Source organism: Marmota monax, unplaced genomic scaffold (genome assembly GCF_021218885.2).
Source record: "Marmota monax isolate L192 unplaced genomic scaffold, Marmota_monax_Labrador192_F-V1.1 WCK01_AAM20220418_F8-fsc00065, whole genome shotgun sequence".
Taxonomy (NCBI): Eukaryota; Metazoa; Chordata; class Mammalia; order Rodentia; family Sciuridae; genus Marmota; species Marmota monax.
The window spans coordinates 1855193-1871186 of NW_026694038.1; the positions used below are offsets into that span (position 1 = coordinate 1855193).

Here is a 15994-nt window from a genome sequence, read left to right on the forward strand (position 1 = left end):
TTTGTTTGAAGAGAGAGCATTCTCTTCTTTATTTCAATGAGTGATTCCTGCAGTTTTGACTTTGGAAGTTTTGGTTATCAGAGAATCAAAGCTTACTCAAAGTTTCTTTAAGAAATCCACCAATGGCTTTGTCTGACAACTAGCCATCTTTAAAACCAAAACGTTATCATAAATTATTACATCTGTGCTACTTTTTAGTTTTAAAACAAGTAAAAAGCACATATCTTTCTATATGATTATTATAGAAAAAACTTGGAAATGTACCTTCTGACCAACCTATTCATTTGATTTTTTTATTCCTTCTCAACTGTTAGCTTTTGAATTTCTGTTAACCTCAATAGTGGAGATTTTAAGTCTACATTGAGAGAAAATGTAGGTAACAAAACTGGAATTACAAATTCGGTGCTGAAATAGAACAGTCCTGTTATGTTTTAGTTATGTGGTTTCCCCAAAACCTCGTGTGAAACAATGCAAGAAAGTTTAGAGGTGAAATGATTGGGTTATAAGAGGTTTAACCTAATAAGCGCATTTATCCTCACATTGGGATTTACTTGGTGATAACTTTAAGCAGACAGGATGAGCTTGGTGGAAATGGTTCCCTGGGGGCCTGCTTTGGGGTTTATATTCTGCCCTTTTGGAACAGAACTCTCTCTCTGATTCCTGGTGCCATGTTCCCAGCTGCTTTCCTCTGCCACATTCTCCTACTACCATGTCTTGTCTCACCTCAGGCCCCTAGAAATGGAGTTGGCCATCTATGGACTGAGGTTGCTGAAACTGTGGGTCCTCAAATATTAACTTTTCCTCTTCTAATTGTTCTTGTCAGGTCTTTTGTTCACAACAGCAAAATAGCTGACTGAAACAAGTCCCCTCTTAAAGAGGAGCAAGAAGCTTGGGTGGTGGTGGTGGTGGGGAGTTATATTAGTTCTAGCTATACTGCTAACCAGTTGTGTGACTCATACTAATTTACATTTATACAGTCTTCTCTCCATATTTGTTTTAAAGAAATGAAGGTGGAGTGGAGGAGGAAGGGGATAAAATCTCGTTTTTAATATTTCAACATCGCTATAACATTTTAATATTTAACAATCTAGATGTTACTATAGTTCCCCTAGTGCACAATATCCCATTATCCACAATCCTTTACTTTTGTGTAGTCCATTTGGACTACAACACAAGCTATAAGGATTCAAAAACCTTACTGGCTTGTTTATGTATCACTTTAAATAGTTTTAATCTAATTGGAAAGTTCTAATTGAAAAGGCCTTTCTTGGCTCCTTTTGGGAAGTTTCCCTCAAAGGTATGAAGTGTCTTTCTTTTTCATTTCCAGTTACCTGAACACTTTTCTAGGATCTTTGAAAACCCTCCCTTAAGAAAAAAAAAAAAAAGAAAGAAAGAAAAGAAAAGAAAAAAGAAAGAAAAAGAAAAAGGAAAGAAAGAAACTACAAGTCCCAGGAACCAAAGCTAGAAGCAGACACTTATCTCCACTGCCTCCCCACTCTCCCTTAAATCTGGTCAGCTAAAACTCAAGTTGAGGCATCCTGAAATATGCCTGAAAGAAACGTCAGCTCTTTGGTCCTGGCTTTTATCAGTGTTCTTGCTCGGCTCCTTTAAATCGGTGGTGAGAGCGAAGAGAGACACAGCGCGACGCAGAGTGGGCTGGGCGAGGGGCGCGGGCATCACCTGTTCCGAGGCGCACGCGCACGGCGAGGGCGCGGGCAGGAGGCGGGGCGCGGTGGGAGGGGCAGACGGCGCCTGGCTGGCACGGCTCAGGTCTGCTTTTCCCCAGCTCACAGCGCTGAGGCGGCGTCGGGGAGGCGTCTTCTGCAAAGGTTGCCTGGCGCTGTCCAACATGGAGGAGACACCGGCTCTGGCGGGCGTCACCTGCGAACGGGACTAATCCTCGCCTGGCGTTCCCAGCAACTGAGCCGAGTGCAGAACTAAGGACTCAGCAGCCTGCACGCCCTGGGCGGACCCCGGCTCCAATTGCTTCTCCGGCCGCGGGCTTCTCGACCGGGACGCAGCGCAAGGCGGGAGCGCAGCGGCCCCGAATCTCCCTGAGCCATGGGCAACGAGGCGAGCTTGGAAGGGGAAGGGCTCCCCGAAGGGCTGGCGGCGGCTGCGGCCGGAGGAGGGGCCGGCGGGGCGGGGACCCCTTTGCACACCGTGATCCCGGCCGGCATGGAGGCGGATCTGAGCCAGCTGAGCGAAGAGGAAAGGAGACAGATCGCTGCTGTCATGTCAAGGGCGCAGGGGCTGCCCAAGGGAAGCGTTCCCCCGGCCGCTGCGGAGTCGCCTTCCATGCACAGGCACGCACAGCATGCTGTATATGTCCGGGCATATATGTACAGGTTCTCGTGCACATATGTGCCAACCCATATGTGCTAACAAGGCGGTACATATATGTCGCCTCCGTTCATTTTATTCTCCTTAATGGGGTGGCGATAAAGAGATCATAAGCTTTTTCACGGGCGTAATAAAAATGATGCATGATGGAGTTTCTAGTGGGATAGTAAAGGGTTGCATTCTTGGAACTGTGATTTTAGGTTGTGATTTTTGGCCTTTTGGAACCTTTTCCCTCTAGGATGGCACGGAGAGACGCCCTCCAGTGTTTTACTAATCTGGAAGTCTTCCATTAATACAATGCGAATGTGTTAGGAAATGGATAGAGCTGGGCTGGGTGTTTACCTGTATCTGTTTAAACCTCCTCAGCATTTCGGGGTCTTTTTCTCTGCGAATGTTGTCTAAATAGTCCTGTAACAATACCCTCAATCTCTCTGGAAGTGATTTGCCCTCTCCACCTTACCCCCAGAGGAGAACAGGAGCTGTTTAAGCAGAAAGCATAGAACGAACACACCTTATATATTCAGTTGTGAGACCCTGAAATATGTTGTGGCATTAAACAGATGGTTTGGTCACAGCAGAGCAGGTGCTGTACATGTATTTCTGAATTAGCATATGTCATTTTTAAACCATTGCTCTTTTTATGCAAAAGTGACTTTCAGTTTATGGGAGAACATTTTATTACTTTAAAATTAGTTTTCATTACACACTTTGAAAAACAAAACAAATAAATGACAACTTGTATCGGCAATTATGAGAGCTAATCTGAAATCAACTATTCATTTCTTTTTCTACTGTTTTTCTTCATCCCATAAATCAGTTGTTTCCTAATTAAAGTACTAAAAGGGCATAATAGTTGCTTGCCCTGCTTTTATAATTGTAAACAAACTAACTTTGCACCCTTCAGCAGAGAACAAGTCTCTTTCCATGGTCCTGAAATCATCCCTTCCTTATGAGACTGAGGGGAAATATACGATTTTTTAAAGATATTGAAAATACAAAAGACCTGGACATACAGATGTAATAGTCCTCTACTTTGTAAAATAAGAGCATTTTAACATAGTCACAATCGTATAAGTATATAATTTTTCCAGATAACTATATTAATAAACTTAATATAGGAGAAACTTAAAGAATTATGGACAGTGACAGTATTGTCACATAATATCTTAAGTGTGGAAAATCTGTCAGGTAAAACCCTTATTTATCTTGAAAGAAAATCACTACTGATGAAAATTAGCCTCATTATATTAAATATGCTTTTTGGTATTTAAAAACTATTCATGTATTGGGTCATTTCTTTAATATAAAGCCTTCTTTTTTATTACCTCAGTGGTAGAGTTTATAATATGCATTTCTTTTATTTACTTGATGAAAACTTGACTTGTAAAAACATTTAATGTTCATATACTAGATTTTCATAGGATAATAACATGGTCCAGTGCTTTTATTAGCATTTTAGAAATGTATGCCAGCTCATTGTAATTTTTCCAAAGAGGCACATGCAACAGGTCTAGCATGCTGGTTACAAATACCAAGAAAAGTGTGGTCTTCGATTTTTAGATTCTTAACTTTTTTTCTGTTCAGAGAGTGGCTGAGAAATATTATTTTAGCCCATAAAATGTTACTTTATGTAGTATTTTATTAGATAATATATTCTTAAAGCTCTCCATTAATAATTTTGTTATGGTGGAATTGTTATGAACAGGTAATCTGTGACCTAAACAGTTCTTGGTGAAGGCTTCCTCCAGATACTCGAATAACAGTATTCTTTTATTTTTGCAAAATGCTTATATCTTACTAAAATATTTTTGTAAAATGTATACAAAAAATTGACCACACATATGATAACCAGAGAAACATAGGTCTATCATTTAGAATTTTAGAATTATGTTAATTTATATATATGCATATGAGAGCATATCCACATTATTTGAAGTTTCAGATGTTAAAGAGATACAAATTGGACATAGTGAGATTTATTATTATTATTATTTTTATTTTTAAGAAACAAGGATTGGCAGTTCCAAAACAAGATTCTTATCCTATTGATTTTAACTGACTCATAGCTAATTACATGCACTTCACAACCAAAATATACCTCAGGTTCCTTGTCTCTAAATAGAGCTAATAATACTTATAGAGTCATAATGGGGATTAAAATATTTTTTTATTCCAGCTGCTTTTACATTCTTATATTTGCATACATATTGACCTTATTTTAGTTGAAATATCTTTTCTACTAATGTTTGAAAGAAAAATTCTTCTCTGGGGATGGCAATAATAAAATGAAAAAGGAGATAGCATTAAACCTGAGTACCTACAAGCTAGAAGTAGAAGGCAGGATACAAATAAAATCCTCCTAGATTTTTTATTCATTGTAGTACAATTTTATTACTTCATCTATTCATTCTATTATGGCTACAGATTTGTCGTATGAGAGGGCTTACTAGAAAACTTTTCTGATAGAATATAAGAGTCCTGGCTAAATTGATTATTTCCGTTAGTATTCCTTGGGGCCTCCCCTACTGAGTAGCCACCTGCACTACTGTTTTTTTTTCCCCCCAGGGCAACCTGAAAAGTCCAGGTTTTAAAATGAGTATGGGATATATCCATTTGTATGGTAGAGGGCCTTTAGAAGAATTTGAGGTAAAAAGAATTCAAGAAACATTAATCTAGAGTGAAACAAAAACCCAACATGTTCATTCATCAGTTTGCTCATTGTTAACCATTCATTTATTCATTAATTCATCAAATATTAATGCCTGTTTACTAGTTTTCAGGATTGATTCTAGTGATGGAAAGATGAGTGAAATACACTCTCTCTAGGAGTTCATGGTCCAGTGTACAAGGCACAGATTATATTTTAATTACTTTGGTTTTAACACAACAACTGCTAAACCAACAAAAATTCACAGAAGACCACAATTAACTAAGGTAGATTTACGTTTTTGTTTGGTATTAAGCTGATACCTTCTCTTAATGATTTTCCTTCTATTTCTCAGTCTCAGATCTTTGTGTTTTATTTACATAATTCCAACAACAAAAATTTAAATTGAGTTTACATGGTAGAGCAACCTTCATGGCTACATAGGTCTTTTCTGGCAGGGAGAATTTTTAAAATATAGCTTAACTTAATGTTTGTAGGAAGTACATGCAATTATAATTTGTGGTGCAAGGAGCTTGATCTCAATTTTGGCATTTACTGTTATCACAAATATTTGCCTACATTGCCATTTATAGATTGTTTCCATTCTGAGTCTTTGATGCTTCTTTCTTCTGTGTCTTATCTCATGGTCTGTACCCAGATTTCTACATCAGTAGGGAAGTTTTGGAAAATGTATATTATTGAATGATACAAAATTTAAAAATTTGTAGTTTACTTTAGTAGGTAAATTTTGGTGCACTGATTTAAAATCTGTAGAGCTTTATTATTATCATATTTTAGGTGCTATTGGATCTCTACTTCTTTATCCTTATCTCTTATAATTTTTCTAAAATTGAAAAGCAATACTTGGCAAATAAAACAATTATCTGATTTTCTGTAACACTATAATATGTAATACTCTTTTAGTTGCAAATTTATTTGTAAAGAATGGCTTATTTAAAAAGTAAACATTTAATGTAATGTTTGAGTAAATTATACGTATTTATATTAAGAAACACCTATTTTAATTATTTAACCATAGTCATTTAAATTGATAGTATTTAGTATTTTTACAAAGTTCATCTTACATATTTTTCTACAAATTTAAAGGAAACTTTAAAATTAATTTTTACATATTTATATCAATCTAAATAGTAATAAATATGATTATGAATAATCTATCAGTGATAATAATAAAAAATTCAGCAATATTGAGTATACAGATCACTGTGTATTTTCATTTGAGGAAAGTAACAGTGCTTCCTAATAGTGGGGACATACCTTGCTTGCTGTTATTTGGATATCAGACTGTATCTCAAGATGCTTTAAGCATGTGTTGTTAACATTGAATAGAAATTTCAGATCAAGAATTATCTATTTGAAAATATAAATACCATTGGTCTTAACAAAAAGATGGATTTATTTTTTAAGAATATCTAATGAATGTAGAGATCCTTATTCCATAAAGTTTAAAGGTACAATATCTAATGGATGTTAACTTTCTAGATAGAATAGAGCAAATATGAATAGGTTATCAATTTTCTTAATGTCCCTAGAAAGGCATCATTTATCCTACATTACTCACAACCCCCTAATGTCACATTGTGTGCCTTATGTAACTAATGTACAGTTTCAAAGTCAAGCAAACTCCTACATTTTAAAATGAATAATTTTACTTCTTAATGATCCTGCTACTTAGGAGACTTTCTTTGACCATAAATTTCAATTAAAAAAGATGCACTGGTGACTACATAAGAACTATGATAGGACATTCATTGACTTACTTAGGTTTTTAATTTAAACATACATTTTTAAGTTTTAAGTATTTGAAGATTCTATTAAATATACATAAATTATTTTCATTATAAATATTTGTAATCTGTATATCTTAATTTTTCATTACTCTTGGCAAGTATTGTTTCTTCTTTACCTCCCTATTGAAAATTTCTACCCACTTATTAAAAAAAAATAGCAAGACCATTGTGATCACTCATAGGTTGCTACATAATTGTTTCTACTTAAATTTTTGCATTCATAATTTTGAGGAATATAACAAAGTGATAGCCTTTTAATATTTGATTTGAAGTAACTTCTACTATTTTCACTTTTTTTCTTTTTTAGGAAACAAGAGTTGGATAGTAGTCATTCTCCAAAGCAACCAGGAAAACCTCCAGACCCAGGGCGTCCAGCTCAGCCTGGTCTCAGTAAAAGTAGAACTACAGATACTTTCAGGTCAGAGCAGAAATTACCTGGAAGGAGTCCTTCCACTATTAGCTTGAAAGAATCAAAGTCCAGAACTGACTTTAAAGAAGAGCACAAGTCTAGCATGATGCCTGGTTTCCTCTCTGAAGTTAACCCTTTAAGTGCTGTATCCTCTGTTGTAAATAAATTCAACCCTTTTGATTTAATATCAGACTCTGAGGTATCCCAGGAAGAAGCCACCAAGAAACAAAAAGTAGCTCAAAAGGAACAGGGAAAACCGGAAGGAATCACAAAACCTCCACCACAGCAACAGTCACCCAAGGCAGTTCCCAAGCAGCAAGGACCTGTTAAGGACCCACTTCAGCAGGATGGCTTTCCCAAATCAGCATCTTCTCAGCAGCCAGAAAAAATTAAACCACAACCCCCTGCTACAGGAAAGCCAGTTCAGGGGCCTGCCCAGCTTGCTCAGACAGACACAGCAAAATCACCACTTCAGCGAGATGCAGCCAGGCCTCAAACGAAGCAGTCAGACACAGTAAGGGGAGAACCAGTAAAACCCACACAGCAGAGCCCATCCAAATCACCTGTTCAGCAAGCAACTTCTGGAAAATCTCCAGCCCAGCAGCTTGGACCTGAAAAACCACAGCCTGGGGCTACAAAGCCTGCAGTCCAGCAACCAGGGCTGGTGAAGACCCTCACTCAACAGCAAGGGACAGTGAAACCCTTGGCCCATCCGCCAGGGACAACAAAGCCTCCATCTCAGCAGGCTGGGTCAGAGAAGCCTTCATCTCAGCCTGGGCCAAAGTCTCCAGCCCAGCAGCCTGGTACACCAAAACCCCCAGGTCAACAACCTGGACCACAGTCTCCAGCTAAGCCATCAGGGCCAGGAAAGACTCCAGTTCAGCAGCCTGGGCCAGGAAAGGCTCCAGCTCAGCAGCCTGGGCCAGGAAAGACTCCAGCTCAGCAGCCTACCCCTGCAAAGCCCCCACCTCAGCAGCCTGCCCCAGCTAAGCCTCCACCTCAGCAGCCTGCCCCAGCTAAGCCTCCACCTCAGCAGCCTGCCCCAGCTAAGCCCCCACCTCAGAAGTCTAGCCAGGCAAAGCCCCCACCTCAGCAGCCTGGCCCAGCAAAGCCCTCAGCATATCAGTCTACAAAACCAGTAAGCCAAATGGTAACTGAGAAACCTCCACAACCACCACCAACTTCTCCATCTGTAGCACAGACTCCAGTACAAGGCCCAAGTAAAACCATCTGTCCTCTTTGCAATACCACTGAACTTCTGTTGCACGATCCAGAAAAGGCCAATTTTAACACATGCACTGAGTGTCAGACCATGGTCTGTAGCCTCTGTGGTTTTAATCCAAATCCTCATTTAACCAAGGTGAGTGGATGTATTCAGAGTCCGTGTTCTTAAAGCATATCATCCTTCTGTAAATGATGCTTAGTTTACCTTATATGGTAGAATGGCATTGTCTTTCTCTAGTTCCATTGTTCATTCTTCCCTCCCCTCTTCCTTTGTTTTCAGTTGTCAATTGATTTTTTTATGTTTTCTCCAATAATCCCCAAATATTGCACAATTTTTGAAAATTTGGCACATAAAACAAGTACAAATTGATTGAAAGATGCTGAGTTCCTACTCATTTCACTCCGTGTAATATCTACATTGTTTGTTATTTGGCATAAAATGATTTTGCTTTAAGTTTTAAATTGATGCTCCTACCTACCGAAATTTTGGTATTCTTGACTAGAATCATATTTGTTTTAGGGAAAAGTGGACAGTGATCTCGGATTCTACATACAGTTTTAATGTAAAATTGAATTTTGATATATCCAATGAGGGCATGTTTCCCTCATTAGTTGCTAGTCATTGAAAATGGCATAGATCAATACAAAAAAATTAAGTCATTAAAGCAAGTTTAGCATTGACGAATGTCTTCTCTGATGATTACAGTTAATATTGCCAAGGCTTTTCCTGTGTAAGTCTGCCTAACCACTAATCATAAAGGGACTAATTGTGACACAGATAGGTACAAAAGAACGAAACATAAAATAGCAGAGCACTTAGGAAATTCTCTGAGTTAAGGAAGTATATAGTGAAGATGGGATAATAATATGAATAAAGTGGGGGTGAATAGGTGTAGGGTCTAAAAGAGTATAAGAGAGCAGATCCAATAGCCCCTACTTGATGAGAAGGCATGTGGAGTCCATCTGGAGGACAGCTGTTAGTGGGCTGACCACGCATCATATCTGTGAATACTCAGGAAGTAACTGACAGCAGGCAGTGAAGGATTATTGATTTAAATATCCCTAAGATGAGGTTTGTATATGCTTGTTGTAAGTGAAATCTATGTTATGATAAATTATAACAATAATGAGTATTGATAACTGTTATTGGGTGCTAATGAAAATGAAAATGATGTAGATTTAAAATATGTCAATATCTGTTTTTTTTTTTTTCTGAAGTACTGTTTACTCTTTTAACCAAAAGTCATATTAAGTGCTTTAACATTTTAAATACATTATTCTTTACTGGTATTGCAACTAATAAGAACACATTACATTCAAATTAATGAAGAAATTATAAGTAATTTGTTTATATATGTAGTTTTTTAAATTTTGGTAATGATATGTTTCTGCTCATTGTGTACTATCTCAATAGAAAAAGTAATAATGATCTCAAATGATAATTTTATCAAATGTTTGAATTTGTTATATTTGAGTGGCAATTTATAAGATAAACATATGAAGTTGGGAATTTAAACCATGTTATTTGTATAGCTATTAGTTGGAAGACAGATAGTATTTGAATATGTACTAAATGTACATTCTGCTACATGTTTGGTGGGACATACATATACTAAAACACGAATGCTGATCTTTCCATGATTAAAATATACTCAATTAGAAACTATATAAATGTATGCACAAGGAAATATATTGTGTGTACAGATGTTAAGAACTGTGAGGGATCTGAACAAATATGGATTTCAGAGTAGAAATTTATTCCATTTCCAGTGGATAAGATCAAGGAAATCTTCATGGAGCAAGTGGTATTTGAGCTAGGTGTTAGGGTTAGTACTATTTTAATAGATAGAGAACATGACAAAGGGTAATGACTTAGGTCAAGATCTGGAAACAGAAAAGTGGAAGATGTATGTTGGAAATCAGGAATAAATCCAAGTTAGCTGGATGATGGGGAGAAAATGGGCAGTGAGTTTGGAGATGGGTTGAAGTCATATTTTTTGCTTTTTATACTCAGCAGTAGTGATAGATGTCTGTTTTCTGAAACATACTTTGATTAATGTAGTCATGCATTTGATTATTTTCCAAATTTGTATCAAATGCCAAGTTGTGAAGCACCATTGAGTACTTTGACAGAATAAAATATTTGTTAGATAATGGGCTCTTTCCTAAAGTAGAAATAGGGGAAATAAAATTGTGCATTAGAGAGAGAGAGAGAGAGAGAGAGAGAGAGAGAGAGAGAGAGAGAGAGAGAATGGATAGTAACTTTATATAGGGCTTTACATTTCACATAATTCTTATTTCTTTTATCAAAATTAAACTTCCAAATATTTCCATGGGCAAAAATTCTATTTTTTCTATTACACTAGTGAGGAAACTGGTGTTCAGATGGTTGCTCTGATTGCTTTAGTTATTAGGCTCCTCAGATAGTAAGTTACCAAGAATAACTCAAAGCATCTAATTCCAAATCTGTTTATTCCTGTGGGAAGAGACAGAAAGTACTTAGGACAAAGGAAGAAACCATTACTACCAGAGGGAATTTGGAGCTCTGTTATCAAAGCAGAAGTACTTGAACTGGAATGTGAAGAATAATAGAAATTTGAACACACATGGATGGGTATGGAAGGAGTAGGAAATGTGAAGCTGAGGCAGGCAGAGGTCCTTATTAGCTAAATGAAGGAAGGCATTCCTTATTTACTGAATGGGCTTAGACAGGTCATTTACACTTTCTATTATAGTGGCACCATTAAAATATAAAAATAACAACACATTCTCTGTCAAACACATTGGGTTGTTAGAAGGATTCACTGAAAATTTGTGTGAGAAAGTATTTTTTAAGTATACAGTGTGATTTTAAACTTGTAATACATTGCAGAATAGATAATATTAACATCTTAAATAGATTTGACTTTTAAAGTTTACTTATACATTGCACATTATTTTCTATATAGATATAATATCAGAAGTTGGATTCTGAGGTAGCAATCTAAAAAATTTGATCAATAATATTAATAATAATATTTTGTTTTAATTTTCATTTCTTTTCCCCATAAAGAAAAAATATAATCATAGTTCTAATTCTGAATTCTAGAAAGGTATCCTACCTAATCTTTTCACCACATGGCCAGCTTCTTAACCTCCTGAATTATCCGGAGGTCAGAGTTGGGAAGTTAGGGCTGGGTAGAGGCTGAAGGCTTCTGTTCCATGAGATAAAGTAGATGGAATTTTGGGGATGACCACTGTTTCTAAACTGTTATATGTATCCATGAAAAAGTAAATCTCCATGCATATTTCAAGCTGGCCTCAAATATTCACATTCATTAAACAGTTCTTCCATGCAAAATAGGAACAGATGTTGGACATTCTTTGGTACTTCAGTTTACATGAATGTTGTTTTCCAGTTTGACCATTACATGTAAGTAACTCAGTATATGACTTTTGTGTTCAGGGAGTAAAATAGAATACTGGTCTTTTGTATTGAAAACACTAGAAGAATTTCTCTGATTTTTTTTTTTTTTAACCCACACATCAGAATTGTGACTATATTTACTTGTGACTATACTGACTTAAATTACTAAAACCTCTAGGGAGGAAGGACTGGAGAGGTAGCTACACTCAGCCACAAGATTTAGGGGCATGTTTACTTCTTTAATTATAATTTGCCAACCTTTCTCCTGCCCACAAAGACATCTTAGACAATCCAGTCACCAATGTGTGAGGATGGCCTGTAAATTAACTGCCCTCCTTGGAGGCTATGAAGATGTGTGCTATTCCAAATAAACCTTAAGAATCCATTGGCTCCAAGCCTAGACTTATGATGCCAAAAGAGTTTATGGCTGTAGCTCTTCTTCCTGATCCATTAATTGAATTAATCAGTACAATATATTTCCTCTCTTTGGCCTTGGTTTCTGACACAGAAACTGAACATTTACTTTCTAATCAGTGACAAAAGCATTTTTATTGTTGTTTGTATAGATTTGTTTTATCTTTTTTGGTGTATAATCTTAGGCAAGATAGATTTAGGGCCAGATTGAAAGGATTGTGCCTAATGTTTGCCACAGTCTGGCTGGGCACAAATGCCGCAGTCTGGCTGGGCACACAATCACGAGCCACCACACAGCTTGTAGATTCAAACAGCAACTCTTTATTCCCGAACTCACACCAGCCGTCTACAAACACGTTCTGGGGAAATCCACGTTCTCTGCCCAAATCCACCTCCACTGGGCTTCTATCTCCCAAAAATTACTGTCTGAATCCCGTGAGAACTCAAGGGGAACTCAGGCAGCAGGATACGCCCTATTCCCAGCAGGAATAATCTTAAAGCTTAAACCTGGAACCTAAACCAGAACGCCCTAATCCGCCTTGGTCCTTGAGCAAGGTCACCTACATTCAATGTCACTGCAACATGGGGTACGCTGGCAAGGAAATTGTCATACCTACTTGGCTAATGGCTCCCAGCACTTTCAACTTTTTCAAATTTTAAAATGTATGAAAATGAATTGTCACTTTTCATAATGTTGATAATGAAGCAAATGTTAATGATGAAAGTGAATTTAGGTGCCCCCCTGTTTTATTAGGTCATGATATATTAATTAGTTTTTTTTCTGCTGAAACTAGATATTTTTTTTTTCAAAAAAATATGGCCACCTTTCAGGAGAAAAAAAATTATCCCTACACTTACATATATAGATGTGCATAAAAACTTTCATTATTTACTAAAATGACAGAACAAACAATGACTAAAAATCTCCAGTTGGGTAAAAATGGATTCACTGGCCACCTCTTTTAGGTGGATAGTGTTGATGCTTCTGGTTCTAGTGAGAAACAGAATGGGCCTGCAGGGGCCATGGGAGTAAGGATTTGTTTAAAAAGAGCTGGTAAGAAAAGAGAAGAGCTATGCCAAATATCAGGAGCCTGGTATCTGTGGAAAAAGCAAACCAGTAAGGTATTTCTCATGGTGGGATGACTGAAAGAAGTTTTAGAAAAGAGGATAGTCTTTTTCAAATTCCTTGCTGTTTTTAGCACAGATTTTTATTTTTTTCTTACCTCAAATTCAAAGCAGACTGTCACACAGTTCCTTTATAAAAGGAGGACTAAGCACTCAAATATTCATCTACTCCTTCTAGAAGTCCCACTTTTAAAATATTGATAGCATAATAGTTCCTGAAAAGATGAAAGAGTACCAGTAACATCATTTGGTATATCGAGGGATTCCTGGCAAAGGGAAGCAGTTGACAAAGAGCTGAGAAAACCATTCATTGTACAGTAGCTTTCTGAAGGAACCTGAGAAAGGCCCTAAACTTGGAGTCAACAAATATAAAAAAGTAGTAGTGGCTTGTGGGTGGTAATCAAAGAATAGATTTTAAAATTGCCGTAGGAACAAGGAGGATACCTAGATTCTTTCCTACATTCAGTGGGAAGAGCATCCATTATAGTAAAGGGCAGAAATAAATAAGACATATGGTGTGATAGACACTTTATTTATCCCTCTGTACCACTAGAGAATGTTCTCTAAATGAAGAAGAGAGTTGCCTAAGAAGTGCCCTCTTAAGAAAACTAGAAGCTTTTGAAAGAAGAGTAGGAGTGAAGGTAATGCTCCTTTCTCACAACAATGTGTTGTAGAGAAAAGAAATAATCTCAACCATGAGTCAACTGCATTAAATCTTTTACCTTCAGAGCAAAGTTGGACTTACTTATTTGACCACCATCCTACTTTCCCTCAAAAGAGAGTAATAACAGGAAAACAAAACTGTCTATACGAATAAATTCTGTCAATTACTCATACTGATGGTGATACTATAAATTAGTGGGTTAAGAGCCTAACTAGACATTTGACATTAATACCATATGAATGCTAGAAATGAACTAATAGGGAAAAAAACATATAAACCCAACCTCATAAGAGTTCATTCAGGAAAAATAACTTAAGAATTCTTATTATTCCTCACAAAGATTTAAGTGGATATTTCATTGATAATTATCATATGAAAATATCAATGGGCTGGTTGAGGATAAAAGTGTACCTCATTAATGACTCAGAAATTTCCTAGATTATACAGCTAAACAACATGTATTGTTGTTTATTCACTACTTAACATCCCCTATATTTTTGGCATGTTCTAGACTATGGGTATATAAGAATAAACAAAATACACAAAAATATTTTCCTCATGGAGTGGATTTTCTCGTGAGGTCACAAATCAGTAAAACATATGGTGTGACAGATGGTAGTGTTAGGAAGAAAACTGAAGTACAGCAGGGTTATCTTATGTACCAAAAGAGGGATGGGGATTAGTTGTGGGGTTCCCTCTCTCTGTCATTTGGAGATTAGTCTTGGAGTTGATGGATGACTTGAGATTCAAAAATTTTGAATGGTTAGTAAATGTATAATTGATGCATATAGTCCTAATGGAACCTGAGGGTCAAGGGGTGAGGGCAGTAAATAGGGAAGAGAAGGAATGCACCCGGGAATGTGTATAATTCTGAGATTTTATATTCATTCCTGCCTCCTTTACAGGTAGGGAACTGGTTATTTTATGGGAGGAAAATTATTATAAACTTCTAATAAATTGATTGTATCTTTGTCTTCAATGCAATGCCTTTGAAATATTTATAAATAAGAGCTTATCTTATTTCATAGAGAGCTATTTCTATTCCTAAAAATAGATGATAGTATTGTCTTTTGAAAAAAAAATTAGCTTGAAAAAAATTCTTGCAAGCTGTAGATATGTAACATTTTAAATTTATAGATCAAAAGTAAAAAATCAAAGCATTATTTAAAGTTATAATGGCAATCGCAACAAATAACTACAAGCAAAATTTAATACTGATTGATCCTGAAATTCAAGCCTCAGTGTTAAAGAAGAAGACATTTAATGACATACATTTTTGCATTTTTTCAACTTGTGAATTCATGTTATAATTAAAATCAACTCTGATGTAATCTAAAAGTTCTGAATGTTCAAATGATTGTTTAACCAAGTATATGATGTGAAGGAATGGATAAAGGATTTAAATGCTTGTTTTTTAGATTGTTAGCTATAATTTTAGAATTAATTGGAATTCATTTTAGTTTGGCTCAAAGTTTTGGAGGTTTTAGTCCTTGGTCTCTTGGCCCTGTTGTTTTGAGTGTGTGCTAACACAGTGTGCATCATGGAAGAAGCATGTGGTGGATAAAAAACATTCACCTCATGGTTAGGAAACAAAAAGAAGAAGAAGCGGGGCCCCACTACTCCCTTGAAGGGCATGTCTCCAGTGACCACAAGGCCTCCCACTAGCCCCCACTTTTTAAAGAGTCTACCTCCTCCCAGTAGTTCCATACTGGGGACCAAGGTCTTAACACATGAGCCTTTGGGGCGGGCATATATAAGGTCAAAAGTATGGCAACATTGTTCTTGGTGAAATTTTAAGAATTTTTGGTTTGATTTAACAATGAAAATTTGTCTTATGTCTGTGATACTGTTTAATCATTTTCTTCATCATTGTCAAAGTTGTGTATACTTTAACTGGCACCATGTTTATGTGAAGCCAATTAAGGGAAATAAAGCACCATAATTCTAAGCA

At 36.6% G+C, this 15994-nt stretch overlaps 1 protein-coding gene across 2 annotated transcripts in view; it reads left to right on the top strand.

Annotated features, from left to right (window-relative positions):
* The first annotated feature begins 1758 nt into the window (after nucleotides 1–1758).
* The window catches only part of Pclo (piccolo presynaptic cytomatrix protein), a 427177-nt gene continuing 412941 nt past the window's right edge, over nucleotides 1759–15994 (top strand). For both annotated transcript variants that reach the window (XM_058585487.1, XM_046464212.2), the window contains exons 1-2: nucleotides 1759–2306; nucleotides 7109–8570. In XM_058585487.1, the coding sequence (XP_058441470.1) occupies nucleotides 2062–2306; nucleotides 7109–8570 (1707 nt within the window). In that variant the 5' untranslated portion in view covers nucleotides 1759–2061. The remainder of the gene's footprint in view (nucleotides 2307–7108; nucleotides 8571–15994) is intronic.